The sequence below is a fragment of the Pelodiscus sinensis genome, chromosome 6 (assembly GCF_052426305.1).
Source record: "Pelodiscus sinensis isolate ZL-2025 chromosome 6, ASM5242630v1, whole genome shotgun sequence".
Taxonomy (NCBI): Eukaryota; Metazoa; Chordata; order Testudines; family Trionychidae; genus Pelodiscus; species Pelodiscus sinensis.
Window position 1 is genome coordinate 21,773,267 of NC_143057.1, and position 19,919 is coordinate 21,793,185.

Consider the following 19,919-nt stretch of genomic DNA (forward strand, 5'->3'; position numbering starts at 1 on the left):
CCAGGCTGCTGGCTAACCCTCATGCTCATGACACAAACTCTGATTGGCTATAAAGGAAACTCTACCCTGCTCAGAGGATTCTCCACAGCCCTGCTGCTGGCCAAGGTGCTGAAAGGTCTCCAGCAGGGAGGTCGGGCTTTGTTTGCCCCATCGCAATTTATGATGTTTCAGCACTTTTTATGAATACAGGAGGCCCCCGACTTGTGATCGCCCAAGTTCTGACCCCACCCCCCACACACACACTTACAACCATTTTTGTAAGTGCGGAAGGGAGTAGAAACCCCTAACTTACGTCCTCGGCCCACATTTACAATGGCGCACAGCGCCTATCATAAATGAGGGTTTGAGTTATGATGCCCCTGACTTGCAATGCTTCCCCTGGAAACAACTGTGTCACAAGTCGGGGGCCTCCTGTACTATTAACATAGAAGTCTCAGGGATTGGAGGTAATTAAATTTCTCCAAGACATTTGTGCACTACTGACCAGCAGTAGTGAGTGGTTTATTTCATCTTGCTTTGGAGTATTCTAGAAGGACCGGATGACAGATGATATATAAAATAAGATTCTTACACCGGCTATGTTTTGAACTTCACATCCTTTATTTATTCCTGGAGAGATAATGGGGGAAATTTGCAAAGAAGTGTTGATCAGGTCATTGGCTCTATGCATACAAATGGCAACTGCATGCACAAATTGGACACCTAATCACTGCAATGAAGAGTGCATTAGAAATGCCTAAGATATACAGTTTCCCTTTTTGCACAGTCAGTAGCAATTTGAATACAGCCGCTCCCCGAGTTACAAACAAGTTACCGACTAACACTTGGTCCATAACGCGAAGTGTTCATAACTCAGATTCCATAGAGTTACATGGCAGAACGACCAGGGAGCGAAGCGGATAGGAGCTGCAAACAGGTGAGTTTGAGAGGGACCGCAAGAGATCCTGCCACTGAACAGGCTACTTGGTGAGAGTACTCGCTTTTGGTGTGAGTGAGATTGCTTGACTGTTTGAATTTTGTTTGTTAAATTCTGATTCTGATTTCAGGTGACTGCAGTTTCAGTTTCAGCTGCTGTGGCAGTTGGGACTGAGTGCCTGACCCTTTGTTCCCCCAATTGCTCTCTTGATTGCATCTGGTCAGCCTTCCCCTGTGTGACTCATGAGGGGGCAGGCCTGGCCTGGGCAAGCAGGCTTTAAAAGTCAGAGGCAGAGTGACCAGGGAGTGAAGCAGACAGGAGCTGCAGACAAGGGAGTTTGAGACGGAGTTTGACAGAGGGAGGCCTACGATGGTCAGGAAGACCCACAACACCTGTGCCAGCACTGCTTCTGTCTCCTCCACTGGCGCCTGTAGCCAGACAGAGCACCTGAGCATGGATGCCTCTACCCAGATCTTGGTGTGGTTTTGCAGGGACTGTGGATTGCAATTCCCGCTTATTGATATCCAGGCTGGGGAGATCATCCAATGCGAAAGGTGCCTGCTGGTGGAATCTCTCAGGCAGCAGGTGGCAGAGCTGCAGGAGGAAGTGGCTAGGTTGAGGAGCACCCACATCCATGAGAAATTCCTGGACCGTGTTCATGAGGAGACAGCTGGGGTAGCTGCCCCGGTACACAAGACTGTGGATACACCACTGGTGGAGGAGATGGCTCAGGGTGGACAGTGGCAGCTGGTTACTTCGGGCAGCAGGCACTGCTCCACTCCTGCTCCAAACCCTCCCTCCATGGTTCTAGGAAACCGTTATGCTCTTCTTTATACAGGAGATAAGCAATCACCCCCTACACCGGAGGAGAAGAAGCCCCGTACCTCCAAGGCTCGGAGGTCTGCTGCCACCGCTGCGAATAGGAAAAATAGGATAGTGGTGGTCGGAGACTCTCTTCTGAGGGGGAAGGAGGCACCCATATGTTGCCCTGACATTTCATCTCGGGAGGTATGCTGTCTGCCAGGGGTCTGTATCTATTACGGAGGCATTGTCGAGGATTATCCAAGCCCTCTGACTACTACCCCATGTTATTCATCCATGTGGGCACTAATGATACTGCGAGGTGTGACACTGAGCGGCTCAAGAGTGACTACAGGGCTCTGGGAGGTGAAGAAATTTGGAGTGCAGATGGTATTCTCTTCGATTCTTCCTGCCGAAGGTAGGGGCCTGGGCAAACACAGGTGCATCCTGGAGGTGAATGCCTGGCTGCGAAGATGGTGTCGCCAGGAGGGCTTTGGCTTCCTCGACCATGGGATGCTATTCTAGGAAGGACTACTAAGCAGGGATGGTGTTCACCTTTCCAGGAGGGGGAAGATCCTATTTGGACACAGAATGGCTAACTTACTGAGGACGGCTTTAAACTAGCTTCAACGGGGACAGGTGAGCAAAGCCCACAGGTAAGTGGAGAACTTGGAGACTGGGAGATGAGTCAGAAATGGGAGGGAGTGTGGGCTACAATGGCAGAGAGAAAAGGGGGTCAGGGCAAAACTGGGAGGCAAGGTCAAATCAGGATCTTAGATGCGTATCTACAAATGTGAGGAGTATGGGAAATAAGCAGGTAGAACTGAAAGTGCTAATAAATAAGTACGATTATGACATTGTTGGCATCACAGAAACTTGGTGGGATAATACACATGATTGGAATGTTTGTATAGAAGGGTACAGCTTGCTCAGGAAGAATAGACAGGAAAAAAGGGAGGAGGTGTTGCCTTATACATTAAAAATGAACACACTTGTAGTGAGATAGAGATGGACATAGGAGATGGATGTGTTGAGAGTCTCTGGGTTAGGCTAAAAGGGATTAAAAACAAAGGTGATGTCATGCTAGGAGTCTACTACAGGCCACCTACCCAGGTGGTAGAAGTGGATGAGGCTTTTTTAAACAACTAACAAAATCATCCAAAGCCCAAGATTTGGTGGTGATGGGGGACTTCAACTATCCAGATATATGTTGGGAAAATAACACTGCGGGGCACAGACTATCCAATAAGTTCTTGGACTGCATTGGAGACAACTTTTTATTTCAGAAGGTTGAAAAAGCTACCAGGAGGAAAGCTGTTCTAGATTTGATCCTAACAAATAGGGAGGAACTGGTTGAGAATTTGAAAGTGGAAGGCAGCTTGGGTGAAAGTGATCATGAAATCATAGAGTTCACAATTCTAAGGAAGGGTAGAAAGGAGAACAGCAAAATAGAGACAATGGATTTCAGGAAGGCAGATTTTGGTAAGCTCAGAGAGCTGATAGGTAAGGTCCCATGGGAATCGAGACTGAGAGGAAAAACAATTGATGAGAGTGGGCAGTTTTTCAAAGGGACATTGTTAAGGGCCCAAAAGCAAGCTATTCCAATGTGTCGGAAAGATAGAAAATACGGCAACGACCACATTGGCTTAACCACGAGATCTTGCATGATCTAAAAATAAAAAAGGAGTCATATAAAAAATGTAAAGTAGGACAAATTACAAAGGATGAATATAGGCAAACAGCACAGGAATACAGGGGCAAGATTAGAAAGGCAAAGACACAGAATGAGTTCAAAATAGCTACGGGAATAAAGAGAAACAAGAAGACTTTTTATAAATACATTAGAAGCAAGAGGAAGACCAACGAGAGGGTAGGCCCATTGGTCAGTGAGGAGGGAGAAACAGTAACGGGAAACTTGGAAATGGCAGAGATGTTCAATGACTTCTTTGTTTCGCTCTTCAACGAGAAGTCTGTAGGAATGCCTAAAATAGTGAATGCTAGTGGGAAGGGGGTAGTTTTAGAAGGTAAAATAAAAAAAAGAACAAGTTAAAAATCACCTAGAAAAGTTAGATGCCTGAAAGTCACCAGGACCTGATGAAATGCATCCTAGAATACTCAAGGAGCTGATAGAGGAGGTATCTGAGCCTCAAGCTATCATCTTTGGAAAATCATGGGAGACAGGAGAGATTCCAGAGGACTGGAAAAGGGCAAATATAGTGCAGACAAGAGCAACGAGAATGATTAAAGATCTAGAGAACATGGCCTATGAGGGAAGGCTGAAGGAATTGGGTTAGTTTAGTTTAGAAAAGAAAAGATTGATGGGGCACGATAGCAGTTTTCAGATATAGACTACTATATGTCTGTAGTGTGCAGACATATTTATTTCATCAGTTATGCTATGACTTAATCATGTTCAATATTATTTGCCAAATATCCAATTACAAATGGTAGGTGTTCAGTGTAAGTTTTCACATAGATATTCCATATATTTAATATACTTTCCCCCTCACACGTGGATATATTTAAAGGAAGGCTTTATAAGAACATAAGAATGGCCATAATGAGTCATACTAAAGGTCCACCTAGCCCAGTATCTTGTCTTCCAACATTTGCCAAGGTCAGATGCTCCAGCAGGAGTAAACAGAACAGGTAATCATCAAGTGATTCCTCTTCTGCCATCCATTTCCATCCTCTAACAGAGGATAGGGACACCATTCCTAGCCATCCTGGCTAATAGCTAGTGATGGACCTAACCTCCATCAATGTATCTAATTCTTTTTTGAACCCTGTTAAAGTCCTGGTCTTCAGAACATCCTCTGGGAAGGAATTCCACAGGTTGACTGTGCGCTGCATGAAGAAAAACTTCCTTTTGTTTGTTTTAAACCTAACCATTCTAGTAGTGAATTGGAATACCTAACATGAGACACCAATAAAGAGTCTTGATATTCACAAGGCTGGTGTTTATCACTTTCTGAAAAATCAAACTGTTTTAAGGTATTTCACTTTTGTCAATGGGACATGCCTGAATAAAAACTAAATCCAAACTGAGCAATAATTTCAGCATGATACTGAGATCAAAGTGTTTTGTGATAGGAAGATACTGATTAAAAGTAAGTGTAGCTCAGATTTTTCCACTGTATCCCCATACAACAAATCACAGAAGGAAAAGACTCGTTATGTCACTTAATTCATCTCCAATACATGCAGGTTTGTTTCCAGTTTTGTACATTTACTGGAGCTCTTCCCAGTATAATTTTAGATGTCCTAAGTAATGGCCCTTCTTCCACTGGTCTTAAGTAGGTAGTAGAACATCCCACTGCTGTGTGATATTAAGCATCACATTGGAAATGCCTTAGAGTGAGAAAACTTGGTCAGAATTTTAGCATGTCAGCCTTTATTCAAGATAACAAATTATGCTATAAGTAAAACATAGCAACAGCCATATTGGAAAGAATACTACATTGTGTAGCTTCCCATATAGGCTCCCACAGTTTGTAGAAATATAAACACTTGCTTGTAATGGTTTTTGGGCAGAGGTGATACACAATGAAAGAGAACAAGATACGTGCTCATTTGGGGCATAATGCAGCTCCCATTGATTTCCCTGGGAGTTGAATCAGGACCTTTTCCCTTCAGCTATATCTATCTAGCTATCTACAGGTTGGACCTCCCTGGTCCAGCGTCCTCAGGACCTGACCAGTCCCAAACAAGGGAGTTTGCCGGACTAGGGGAGGTCAATTTCATCCCTCTACTGACAGACTCCAAGCTCTCTGGGGTCCCTCAGCAGACGCAATGGAGCTCCCCTGCCTTCAGACCATTGGCTCCTGGCTCCAGGGCTTCTGGGGCTACTGCGGCTCTTGGGAATGGGACTGCCATGGCACCAGGGCTACCGTGACTCTGGGGACACCGGAGCTCCCCCCCAGCCTGCTGGGGCTGCTTGAGCTCCACAGGCCCAGGACTGCCAAGGCAGCCAGGGTTCCATTGCGCAGGACCACCAGGCTCCACTGCCCTAGGGCTGCCAGGACTTCGCTGTCCTGGAGCCACACAGTCTGCTGCGGCTCAGCTGCCTCGGAGCCACTGAGGCTCCACTCCTGGGGCCACTGGGGAAGCCATGACTCTACTCCTCCCACCGGGACTGCTACACTCCATTGCCCCAGAGCTGCTGGGGCTCTGCTGTCCCAGAGCCACAGCAACTTCCATGGCTCTGCTGCCCTGAGGCCACTGGGGCTGCTGCAACTCTGCTGTGGGGCCGCTCCACTCTGTGGTCCAGTAATAATCTGTGGCCCTCCCATACCACAGATGTTACCGGACCAGAGAGTCCTGGATGAGAGATATATCTATACCTATCTCATAGAACTGGAAGGGATTGTGAGAAGTCATCAAATCCAGTCCCCTGCCCTCATGGCAGGGCCAAGTACCTGTACTTGTTGAGAGAGGTTCAACCTGTATTGGAACGTGTCTATCTGCAAGTCCATTTGTTCAAGAATTCCTCCTAAACAGTAAGAGCCAGGGCCACCAAATTTGGTATTCAGCTTCCTCTTCTCCTAACTTAAAGGTCAAGGTTTGGTTGTGCCAGGAGAACCGGAACCCCTGGAAAAGGGACAGATTTCCATAACATGCAAAGGGAGGGGCTGCTGTTTGGAGGGATGCAATATGAGAGTAGCCCGGGGAGCAGCAAGCAGAGGGGAGTGCTCTCCTGCAGAGCGGCCACTGGGGGCAGCAAGGTGACAAGGGAGTGACCAGAAGGGCTGAGGCTCCACCACCTTGCCTGCCAGCAGACCAGTGAGTACCTCCCTGCCTCCAAATCTTTCCCTGCTCCCAGCCCTTGGCCACAGCACCAACAGTGGGGAAAGAACAGGCCCCAGGTGGCTTGGGGAAGTGGCTGGAGGGGGGGGGGGGAGAAAACACGCACCTGGCCTCCAGCCTCCTACATCCCCCACCACATTCCCAAGGCCCTGCCCTGAAGTACCCAGGCAACTTTAGGTTAAGTCTGCTAGTACCTCATATTATGTAGTACTCAGGAGGCAGTGTAGATATTGACACTGAAGAAACAATAGCAACACCCGCTGGGCTCAGTTCTGGAAAGGGTGGATTGTCATGACAGTAGATCTTGTTGCTTAGCAAAGTGATATCCGGTAAAGAGGGGGGTGTTAGCCCACACTCTAAACGTTACTTTTTAAAGTTATAGTCACCAGTTAAGTAAACTTAACACAACTTCTCGAGCACAGCAGCAGGATGCTGTTAGAGTTAGAGACCCAGCTGCAGAGCTCTTTTGGGGTCAGAGTGTCTAGAAGCAGCTTTGTGTGCCACATATCCAGCCTCCTCCTCCAACTGTGCTTCAAACTCAGTATCAGAGGTGCTGGGAAGCAGAGGTTTCTGGGGAACAGGAGGCAGGTCCACAAGCTCTTTAGTGGAGTCCTGGAGGAGACTATCCAGTTCCTTCTCAAGTTCCTCAGTGTCACCCTCCAAGTCATGGATAGCCATTCTTGCCAATGCCTGAACTGCTTCACCCTGGATGTCACAAAATTCCTGAATCTGATCCACAAGATTGTCTGCCTTCTCCACGGTAACATCCTTCATGGACAGTTTCAGAGCTCCTACTCTCACCTGGTAGGCAGTGTGGGTTACAGAGAGGTTAGCAAAAGAATAGAGTCCAGAGAATCAGGTTCTGGCTTTGCTGTAGATGCTCAGGGTAGCCTCAGGTAAGTCACAGACCCAACATTTTTAAACCTGATTGCCCAAAATTACATTCCTAAGTAAAAGCAGCTTGATTTTCCACTGTGCTGAGCACTTGCAGCTCCTCTTTGAGTCAATATGATATTTGGATGCTAGACTCTCATGGAATCAGACCAATTTAAGTTAAGACCCTGAATATGGATGTAGGCACCCAAGTTGAGAAATGTTGGCATTTAACTCTAACTCAAATCCCCCACCTGTAAAAGGAGACTGACAATATAGTAAATACCTTTCCTACTCCACAGTGGTATTTTGAAAATTAATTATGTGTGCATTTGTATCCCATCTGATTTTTGTTACATATATCCAATGTTATTTAATCAGTTGTCAAATATTTTAACGGGTTGTTTTGTTAAAAAGAAATATTGTACTTACTATCCAAAAGGTCTACTTCATAACAAGGTCTTGAGAGCTATAGGCAGAGTGGCAACATGTATGACACAGTCAAAGTGGAAGCATTTTTTTTCAAGTAATGACCATGTTTTTTCACAGTACCTACTTCAATGTCTACATTTACAACTAAACACACATATTTCCCTCTTAAAGGGAAGCTGCTGAGTTTAAAATGATAAGATGTGTGTTAGACTAAGGAAACTCCCTTCACTCTGTCCATTTAAATGTCACTCATTTTCATTAAATGACTCCCTTCCAGTATTTTTTCCCCCTACTGTGGAATTATTACTTTCCTAAAACCTGAATCATCATGGTGTGTTCAAGGTACAAGATTTATTCCATACTGTCCAATATATGCTGCCAGGATAAGATAAAGCAATTCCCCTTTTTACATGCTAGTGAGTCTACATCTAAATCAGTGCCAGACAAAGCCTAAAATTTACATTCTTGTATTTTGAAAACCCACACAAACCTTTAGGGTTCTTCTCTCCTTAATATGAACATAATCCCCAATAAAATTAAGCAAGGCTTGCATATCTAGGGGAGAATAGACCGATTTGTGTGTGCTGATACATTGACATTTATATGCCTATTGCAAATTCCTAGAAAAATTTATATTTGAAGCAGTCTGTGTAGTTGTACGTTGTACTCACAGCAGATACATGATAGCCTAAGCTAACATTTAGTGCTAGCACCTGAGGAACAAAGGTAACATGTGGGCACAATAGTAATGAATAGCCTGTTTCACGCTGAGCAGCCTAGATATTTTGTAATTCTGTATGAAACTCACTCAGAAGGCCTGACTCACCCTCATTTATATCACTGCTACTTTCACTGGAAGGTCAGTAATACTGTATAAAGTCCAGTGGCCAGTTGCCAACATTGGTTCATTACTGAATTTGCACAAAGCACACACACAAAAAAACAACGTGAAGGTTATGATTTGAGGTTTGATTTATGTCAGAAAGACTGGTGCAGATTGAATTGCATGAGGACATCTCATGGAAGATGTGGACAAATGCTCTTTCAATGGACTATCAGGCAAACCCTTGTATGCAACTGTAATCACCAGGCACAACCAATGGAGCATATCATATCTCAGTGTCCCCTTGGCTCTTTTGCCAGGGGCCTGAATGACATATACCAGCTCATTGCTGTAGCAATATGCTGGCTATCAAATCTAGATATAAATTTCTGCTCATTGATACTTAGCCATGCCATACAAGAGAAGATTCTCATTTATAAAAGTATAAATCTTGAGTAACTCCTCTGAAGCCTACAAAGTTCTGGACGTACTGGAGAAATGGTCTGAGGTAAACAGGATGAAGTTTAATAAGGACAAATGCAAAATACTCTACTTAGGAAGGAACAATCCGTTTCACATATACAGAATGGGAAGTAATTGTCTAGGAAAGAGTACTGCTGAAAGAGATCTAGGGGTCATAGTGGAAACAAGCTAAATATCAATCAACAGTGTGATACTGTTGCAAAACAATCAAATATGATTCTGGGATGTATTAACTGGAGTGTTGTGAGCAAGACACGAGAAGTCATTCTTCTGCTCTACTCTATGCTGATTAGGCCTCAATTGGAGTATTGTGTCTAGTCTGGGCACCACATTTCAAGAAAGATGTGGACAAACTGGAGAAGGTCCAGAGAAGAGCAACAAGAATGATTAAAGGTGGAGAAAATATGAGCTATGACGGAAAAGTGAAAAAATTGGACTTCCTTATTTTTGAAAGGAGAAGACTGAGAGGGGACATGATAGCGGTTTTCAAGTATCTAAAAGGGTGTCACAAGGAGGAGGGAGAAAAATTGTTCTCCTTGACCTCTGAGGATAGGACAAGAAGCAATGGGCTTAAACTGCAGCAAGGGAGGTTTATTTTGGACATTAGGAAAAAGTTAAACACTGGAATAAATTCCCTAGAGGGGTTGTGGAATCTCCATCTCTGGAGATACTTAAGAGCAGGTTAGATAGACATCTATCGGAGATGATCTAGATGTGATTGATCCTGCCATGAGGGCAGGGGACTGTACTCGATGGCCTCTCAAGGTCCCTTCCAGTTCTAGGATTCTATGAAACTGACACCGAAGTAAAATTGTTGTGAGAAGAGAAACTGTTCCACAGAATGGCAAAAAGAAAAGCACTGCTCCTTGCTAGCAAGTGCTAAATTTGCCCTTGCTTTTCATTGGCTAATACTGCTGCTCTTGTTGCAAGAGCTTCCATGTAAAGGAGACTGCAACATTTATTCTAATAAATACCTTATACATAGTGTGTAAAATTCTGTGGATTGCCTTGTTTTGTTTTTAACTGTTTACTTTTTAAAATAGAAAACAAATACAGTATTGATATTGGATAAAATAAACATAGAAACGTAATTAATGTGATTTGAAATTACATTAGGTACAATAAATTCCTTTTGTATGGAAGAAAATTAAATTAATATGATTATAGAAATGCCAAAAAGCTTTATATTTTGTAATAGGAAAATATTATTGTGCTTATAGTCAAATATTATGTATGTGCATGTTAGCCAGAGACACACACACACAGGGAATAATGTTATGAATGAGCATAACAGCTTCAGTGGTGGAAGTATACAAGCACAATTAAACACTGTAGATTTTTTTCTGGACTGAAAGACACAGTAAGCCTAGAAAATTACTTTTCAACTTAATGGCATATGAACAGGTTTTCAAGAATTGGAGTATATTAACAAATGAAATGTAGTCTTGCTGGTGACTATCTCAAACATTTCATTTCTCAAGCAAAATTTGCATAATTGCTGTGGTCCAGGTTATGACATCCCAACACCTCTATGTATTCCATATTAGTTTTTTACAATAAGACGCAGTTAAAATATAGGAAATAAAATTATTTGGTCCATGCAACAGCCTGACACATTTAGAATCCAATTGTGTTTTCAAGAGAAAACAAACTATTCAAGAAACAGCGGAGTGGCGCTGTAACAATTTTAAGTGGGGGTGCTGAGCGGCATCCTCCCCCACATCTGTTTGCACCCCCTCACTGTCCCAAATTCCAAAGTTTTAAAATGTTCCCTGTAGGGCTTGGGAGTCCAACTGTAAGAAAACAGGTCACTTGTGAGTAGGCATTCCTAGATTCAAAGGCTAGAAGGGACCACTTTGATCATTTAGTCTGAATTAGCAAATGATACAGTAGCACAGTATGATATGAATGACAACATGCAATGTGTTGCTCCATGCACCACTGTTGATAAAGGTCCCAATATGCACCATTACATTCATAGTCATAATGCCATTTGTTTCTTTGAAGGAATTCACTATTAGAACCAGAATTTGAGTGAGTCTTCTACTGCATGAAGTTAAGAAATTGTTGTTCCATTAGATCAAAAAGCAGGCACGGTTTTCGTAGAAACCTAAAAGGACATGAGATGAGAAAAGGAGAAGGTACAGATTCCCCAAAGGTGTTATACCATGCTGAATTTCGCAAGCCTCCTTTTGAAGACTATTTACAATGGTTTTACGCTCTACCCTGAGGACACTCCATCTCATTTTCTATGTGAATTGAAGAGAGTCTAATTTTAATGTGTCAGTCTTGACAATGTAATATGCACAGTAACTCCACTGACTTCAGTGGATTTCCATCAATGTTATTATTAAAATTTAACCACAGATTGCATTTTAAGTATTATTTTAAGTTATTTTTAAAAATAAATTTGCATCTGGTGAAACTTTCATCCTGATTGCTCTAAAATAATGTAGAATACCTACAGCAGCAAGATTCCCTCACCCCATCACTAGCCAACATATGGGCCGTGATCTGAATACTACTGTTTACTGGCGATTTACAAAAACAACTAGAAGAAATCCAAATGAAATCCAGGATTGTAGGATGTGCAGTGTAAGAAGTCCCTTTTCTAAGGCCAGATTTTTAAGCCAGAATGTATGAAACATCGGAAACTCAACAAAATTAATTCTTAAATTAGTGCAAAGCCCACTTCTGGATACAAAGATCAAGCACATGCCTGCTTAAATTAGTTTCACTGTTGATAAAACTGCTCGAGGTCTGAGCAGGGCTATGCACCTAAATAACAAGTGAGAAACCAACACAGATGATCCCTTGGGAGGGTTGTTTTCTGCTAAGGGGAGAGAGAAAAACCCAACCATGGCAGTTCAGACCCACTGTGCAACTGCTCAAAGGATGGAGATTTCAGAGAGCACTCATGGTACAAGGTCACAGGAGGAGGAGGACTTTACATAATCTCACAGACAGCCACACAACTAGCCGCAGGTTTCACAGAGAAAAAAAATCACACCCCGCGCAGTTGTGGCAAATGCCCCGAAGCGCTCTGCTCTGCTCTGCTGCCCCCGTCCTGGGGGAGGAGGGGCGGGCAGAGCGGATCTAGTAATTCAATTGCGAACGGCTCTGCGGGCGCAAGAGGACAGAGGCGCCTGCAGTGCGGGACCCGCAGCGGAGCCGGCTGCCATCCGAGCCTGGACTCCGCTCGCTAAATAATGCAGCTGCGGCGGCCAGGCAGGGCTGCGGCGAGGGACCCAGCGCCCCGCTGCGCGCGCCGCCTCCTTCCCCGGGGATGCGGTACCTGCTGCAGACCCGTCCAGCGACCCGGAGGGGCACCAGCCCCACCGCTCCTGCAACCCCCCCGCCCCACACACACACACACTCCCGGGTCCCTTGAGACTGCAGATCAGCTGGAGTTGGGGGGGGGGGTGGGAGGAGGCAGCATAGGAGTGGGGGGGACTGGCTCCTTCCCTGGCTCCCCCTCCGACCCCACAACTTCCCTGAGGCAATGCAAGCCAGGACCCCTCCCCCCACACACACACACACCCCCCCCCCCTCACTGGGTCCGCCCGCAGAGCTCCAGGAGCGGTCACGGCATCAGCCCCCGGCCCCCGCGTCCAGGCACCCCCGGGATCCTGCCCCGCGCCTGCAGGGGGGTAGCGGGGCGCCCCGAGACATGGCGCCGCTCCCGTACCTGGGTGGCCTTGTGGAACTGCTTCTTGAACCCGGCCACGGACATGGCAGCGGGCGGCGCGGGGCGGCTGCAGGCGGGAAGCGGGGCTCCTCTCGCGCGTGCCGCTCTCCGAGCCTCTTTCCCCCGGCGCGCAGGTTCGCAGATGCCAGCCTGTGGTGCAGAAACCCTGACGTCAAAGCGAGGGAGCCCAGCCCCTTAAAGAGACAGGTGTCCTCCCTGCCGCCCCGCCCGGGCTGGGAGCGAGCGTCCGGCCCGGGCGCCCGCTGCATTCTGCACGGCCCCTGCGTTCCCTCCTGCAGAACTGCATAAGCGCCAATGAAAGCAATCGGACCTGTTCCTTGGCTTTTTTATTTGCCATGCACGTAGAGCTTTCCACACCCTGAACTCACCCTGCCCCTATACCCGCGTGCCAGGGCCTCGGGACCTCACACACAGAGCTCTGCAAATCCATGGGGATCCCGGATAGCTGCGGCTCGTTTTTGCGGCAATGGATGGGGATGTGGCTACAAATGTTGTTACCCGTGCGGGGCTGTAGGGATCGAGTCAATTTCTTGCAGCACGTTTCTCTAACTGAAGGGTGGGGGACCTAAGGCCCAGAGGTCAGAAGTGGTCCCTGCTTGCCAGGATCCAGCCCCCAAGGCCCAGGGCTCTCCACGCAACATTGCGGAGCCCACACTGCTGCACCAATCTCACCCCATGTGGGGCTGGAGCATAAAAAAATCTACTAGGGGGGGCCTAGGCTCTGGTGTGCAAGGGGCATGTGGAGAGTATCTTTCTCCTTCTCAGTCCCGGGATCAGTGAAAGTTTGGTGTGGCCCCTAACTGATTTTTCTGTGGGTCAGCAGCAAAAGGTTCCTCACTCTGCTCTAACTGATTATATGCCAGAGGCAGAATTCAGATGATGTTCGAATTAGCCCCTATTTTTCTAAACTTGAAGTTAGGCACCTAAGTCTATAGTAAAGATGACAAACGAAGGTGACCTAATTTTCCTAGGCCCATAGCCCACTTTGAGAAACACTGGCGTAAACCCTCCCTGGGAGAAGGGAGGTGCGTTTGGGGATGCCTGCAGGGATGAGTTACCTAAAGCTTTCTGTGGGAGGAGGAATGAAGAAAGTGGCAAGCCCAGAGGAATGGGGAAGGTTAGGAGGTATGGAACTAGCTTAGGGAAAGGCAGGGAATGGACCTTGGCTACTGTACAGAGGGCCCTGAGCTGAAACCTAAAGTAGAGGGCAGGTTCATGGGCGGTCAGTGCAGCTGGGGGAGGCAGGACTCCAGCCGCACCTACAGTGCCATCCCCTCTACTAAGGCCCTGACCCCACCATGAGAAGGGGAAGAAATGGGGGAGGAGCATGCAAGCACATGCCCACACCCTGCCCGGTCCTCAGAGCACCAGGGACAGAGGAGGCCATGCGGCTTCCACCTCCCTGACCCCTGGAGCACTGAGGAAGGAGCCACATGGCTCCTGCCTGCCTGGCCGCTGGAGCACAGGGGAGAGTGGGCACTGGGGGGCAGCAACACTCTGCCCCCAGAACACCTACAGCAAAGCCTTCCCCCACCTAGGCTACCAGATGCCCATGGGCAAGTTGCCCTGGCAGCCACTGTAAGGCAGTGAAAGAGAAGACCGCTTGAGACTGCTGGCGGAACATTACCACAAACATTCACCCTGTCCAGGATTAGAAACAAAAGACACTATTGATTCATTCACTCAGGAAAATCCTTTGCAGAAGAGGTGCTTTCATCAATGGTTTGGATTCTGTTTACTGGGGAAACAGTCAGTTCTGCAATAGACTAAACATTGGCAGAGACAGGAGGGTGACATCGATTGTATTAGGTTGGAAAGATAATTATTGAGAAGTGTAGACCACAGTTCATATTTATGATTTTGTTTCCTATTGTAACCATTTCCATCACTCTCTCATCTCCAGTAAAATTTTAATTTTTTTCTTAAACATCCCTAGTTTTGTTTAATTAAAAGTGCTCATAAGTCTTGTGTGGCTTATAAAAGTAGTAGTTCATGATACAGCTGGTAAATTGGGGTACACTGCAGCTTTGAAAATTCTGTGAGTGTCAGAAGGGTATAATTGAAAGGGATTTGGAGTGCACCTATTGTTAACCTACAAGGTAAAGGAAGGGCTGGTACAAGTCCAGTGGAAAGAGCTTAAATGGGAACCAGAAGAAAGACTCCCTCTCACTGAAGGCAGGGTTAACAAGCTGATTCTCAGTTTTGGGTAACCTGAGAACTATCAACCTTTAAGCACTTCCACATTTTTTTTTTGTTTTATCAAGATATTTGATCAAAAGGCTTCAGAGACTATCTTTGGAGGAAGATGAAAGGTAAAAGGTGGGAGGAACAATTTGAACTCTCTTCAGATAACAGATTTTTATAGAAATTAAGTTTTCTATTTTTTAAATAAATCTCTCCCAATTAAATGGAAAGAAACATTGGTTTTGTACTTTAAAACAGCACTGCACTAAGCACTAGAAAATATATCCATTGGTGTTTTGCTGAACTGCCAGGGAAATTAATTAGATAACTTAATACGTTTTCTACCTTTTACCTCTATGACTAACTGGTTCCCATATTCTGCCATTGTTTTTAGTATATGGTGAAAAGAAATCATGTTTAATTATTTAAAAATTAATATGTATAAAGATAACCAAGCTAAAATATTAGAATCCAAAATTCCATTCCTTTGGTAGGCATGATTCTTGTATAGTACTCCCAGGGTACATCTTCACTACAGAGGAGGATCGAAGCTGCTGCTGTTGATCTTCCAGAGTTCGAATTCGCGGTCTAGTTAAGACAGCTAATTCGAACTGCAAGGGGCACTCCAGCCGATGCTGGTAGTCCTGCTTTCACAAGGAGCAAGGGAAGTCGAAGAGAGTGTTCTCCCTTCAACTTCCTTCAGTGTAGGCAGTACCAAAAGCCAAGTTAAGATGTTTTGACTTCAGCTACACAAGTAATGTAGCTGAAGTTGATATCCTAATTCGCCTTTGTCCTGTAGTAGAGATGTACCCTCAGAAATTATCATTAGTAGAGCAGAAACTTTTGCCTACTGGAATTTCCCATTGAACATAAGAGGTTTTGTTCAGGACTACACAAGAGTAATAAAACAAGTACTATACTATATTACCTACATTTTAGTTCAATAAGTCCTCATCAGATATAACAGTACAATTTCAACCTACAATGTCTTTTGATTCAGAATTGTAGGAAATCAGAAGTTCAGGTAACGTTAAATCATTGTTACATGCTATTGCCCCATCTCTGCCCTGCCTTCGAGGAATGCTGGATTCTTTCGATAGCTAGGAGCTATGCTAGGAAACTGTTTTAACACGATCGGGTAACACTAATCAGAAAAAAGGATTTAATCTAATCTGAAAATATAAAACCTGAAATTATGTCTTCGTCTTCTGTGTAGGTTGTATATTTTTTACTTTTCCTTACTATTTTATCTCTGGATTAGTGATTTTTCTAATAAATAATTTGTTTATTTTTGTACTGTGCCTGTCTCCAGTGCACAGCATGGAGCACATATGCTAAAGTGAGCTAGTAAGTGGCAGTCTGGTTTCAAACCGTTGAGGGTGATAAAGGATGAATTTGGGAGACCCAGGACTGGGAAGGTTATTAGTATCACCTACAAAGAGTAAGCAGATGGGTGGGAAGCAGGTTGAGACTATATGCTTGTGGGCAAGCTACTGGTGTCAGTGAATTGAACCATAACCTCTAAACATCCCTTACTGGTCTGTGTGGACCCCAGAACATCACAAATAAGTGCACACACAGATATGGACACTTAATAAAACATTTTCATTTATAAAAATATCTACCTCTTATCAGTAGACCTCATCTTCTTTGATTTCTTTCATCAGTACATCTCAAAGCAGTATACAAAAGAGTCGATTTTACTATCCCCAACTGTCTCCCCCAACCACCTCTGTGGACCTTTCCTGCTTCTTCTGTCTTCTCCTAACCTGAGATTTTCCTCCTTCTCTTCAGTGATGTCCTCTCACACTGCACTTGTTATGGTATCTCTCCCTTCCTTCCCTCTATCCCTATACAATATGTCTCCCTGTCTGGTAGGTCCCCTGTCCCTTAACTTGTTCCTAAGATGTCAGCCTCTGGGATGGGTTTTCACCCCTCTAATATTTTCACCTTTCTTCTTTTCCCTACCATAAGTGTATTCACCTCCAATGGCTCTTTCTGACAGTTGGCTTCTAGCTTAGCCCCTCTCCTATGCTAGTCACCCCGATAAAGAATTCCTATTTCCTTCCCTTCACCCCACTGCTAATTGACCCATTCCCCATTGGAGGGCTCCCCATTCTCCTTCTCTTCCATTCTTTCCCACTTCTTCCTGCATTGACACACACACACACCATTAATATGGGAAGTTGATTGGGGGACAAGTGGAAAAAATAGAATGAGAAGCATGAGAAAGCAGCTTCTGGATTCCCTCTACTTGCCTGAGTACATTATTTATTTCAGGCCTGATTTGCTTTGGACAGTCAGGAAAACAGATCAGAAACCTGAGGTTAGCAAAGGCCAGGTGAGATTTTTAGGAAGTAAGCAACATCTCCTTCCACAATGTCAGTGTGACAAGTAGAACAACAATCTCAGGCAGGCTTCCTGGATACTGGTTTAAAGCCACAACCCTTACATCCAGATAAAAATCTATATAATGTCCTCTTGCAGTCCATTCTAATGATCTATAAATAATAATAGCATATTAACGGAGATGATTCTCAATATGTTGGCTCTGCCAACCCAGCCTTTATAACAGCCAATTTAACCAAAAGGCTAAGTTCCCCATATGCTGGCTAAAGCATTTGCTCTGTGTGCATCCTATAAATTACCACAATCAAGATTTACACCGACATCTGCATGGCCCGTAGGCAACAACCATTCTATCACGGGAGCTAAAAACAAACTCCTCTCCAGCCAAGCCAGTCGGAGCTGTGCTAAACATATTTCTGCTGGAATTGCTATTTGCATATTTCCAGGCAATTCAGCTTCTCTAAAAATTCACAGCAAGCTACTTGTGGGTAAAACTGTTAAAAGTGCCGAAATGACTTAGCAGCCTAAGTACCGTTTTAAAAAAATGAAAAGTCAGAAATAGGCTGCAGGCTCCTGAATGCTTACATCATTTTTCAAAATGGGATGTAGGCTCTTACACTCTCAATAGTTCATGGGTTAGGACCTTATACTGGATATATGTGCTGTCCAGTGAAGCAGAAGCTGGGCTTTGGGCTCAATTGCTTAACGGGCAAAAACTTCCATGCTGAGACAACATCCACAAGTGTCTATTAAGAAACCATCATCAAGGTGAATTTACCCATAGGCTACGTCTACACTGGCCCCTAAAAACAGAAAAGCGATGCAAATCAGGTAAGTCAGGATAGGGAAATCCGCGGGGGATTTAAATATCCCCCGCGGATTTAAATAAACATGTCCGCCGCTTTTTTTCCGGCTTGGGGAAAAGCCGGAAAAAAAGCATCTAGACTGGCGCGATCCTCCGGAATAAAGCCAGGTAGGAATAAGAGATCCTCCGGAAAAGGGCTTTATTCCGGAGGATCGTGCCAGTCTAGACGCGTTTTTAGGGGCCAGTGTAGACGTAGCCATAGTGTTGGCCATCTCTCGCAATGTGAATGTGAGTCTCAAACTATTTGTTTTTTTCCTGGGTGAAATCTTACCTCCACACAAGTAAATGGTAACACAACTACTTGTTGATTATTTATACAATGAAAGTCCATTTTCAATTAGCAATGCATCTTAAGCAAATTTTTTTCCCATTTAATTAAATAATATTGCCAGCAGAGTAAATATTCCCTAATAAATTCCCTGCCATGATTGAAGATTATCAGAATGAGGGAATGGATTAGAGCAGATTTCACTGTATGTCCTCTCTGGAGAATGTTTGGTGGATATAAGTTTCTTGTGCAGCATTTAGATTCAACAGAGATATGTACTACTGAAAACAGAGGAGGCCACAGACTTTTAGGCCATGTCTATACTATAGATAAGATTGAAGCAGCTGCAGTCGATCTTCTGGGGTTCATATTAGTGGGTCTAGTGAAGACAAGCTAATTTGAACTGAGAGGACTCTTCAAACTCAGGGCACTTAATCCTGCTTCTATGAGGATTAAGGGAAGCCAAATGGAGAGTGGGCTCCCCTTTGAATTCCTGCAGTGTGGACTGAGCCAAAATTTGTGTTAAGACACTTTCACATAAGCTACGCAATTAATGTATCTGAAGTTGTATGTCTTAATTCAAATTTATCCCTTAGGCTATGTCTATACTGCCCCCGTTTTGCTCAAAAAATATGCAAATGAGCCAAAGCCTGGATATTGCCACACCTTATTTGCATAATTAATGAGGCTCCATTTTTGCGCAAGAGGCTCCATTTTTGCGCAAGAGGCTTTCTACACACTTCCTGAAAAAAATGCGGAAGAATGGCTCTTCCACAAGAGAGGGATTTTGGACAAAAATGGCGCCTAGTTAATTATGCAAATGAGGCATGGCAATATTCCATGCTCTGCCTCATTTGCATATATTTTGCACAAAATAGGGGCAATGCAGACATAGCCCCAGTGTAGACCAGGCCTTGGAGACTAAATTTGCATTAGTGCAGGCAAAAGCACACACATTTAATTAATTAATTAATTAATTATGTTCATTGTTCACCCTCCATTCACTGGAGAAAGAAACTCTTTGTATCTATCAAAGTACTCATGTGGTTGTCATCATTGCAATATCTAATCATCTCGCAATCATTACTGGATTGATCCTCACAATAGTCTTGAGAGAAAGAGACCTATTTTCAGATAGAAACTAAGGCACAGTCTAGATAAAGTTTCTTTCCCACTGTCACCAATGAAGCTCATAGCTGAACCAGAAACTGAACCCAGAGTTGACCATCATACTATCTAGATCATTCTTCTGCTGGTACACTGACAACGAGTGAATCAAAATTACACAGCTCATCAGATTTTGAATAGTCTTATTTATGTAAAAATCTTGTTTATTTCAAACAACAGTGATAAAGATGAAATGGAGGCATCTATTGTGCTCATACATCATCTTAATTAAAATAATTCTCT

At 44.5% G+C, this 19,919-nt stretch overlaps 1 protein-coding gene across 1 annotated transcript in view; it reads right to left on the reverse strand.

Annotated features, from left to right (window-relative positions):
* The window catches only part of SH3GL2 (SH3 domain containing GRB2 like 2, endophilin A1), a 141,918-nt gene extending 128,904 nt beyond the window's left edge, over positions 1 to 13,014 (reverse strand). The window contains exon 1 of the mRNA XM_075931518.2: positions 12,823 to 13,014. Coding sequence (XP_075787633.2) covers positions 12,823 to 12,867 — 45 coding nt within the window. The 5' untranslated portion in view covers positions 12,868 to 13,014. The remainder of the gene's footprint in view (positions 1 to 12,822) is intronic.
* Positions 13,015 to 19,919: the final 6,905 nt, after the last annotated feature.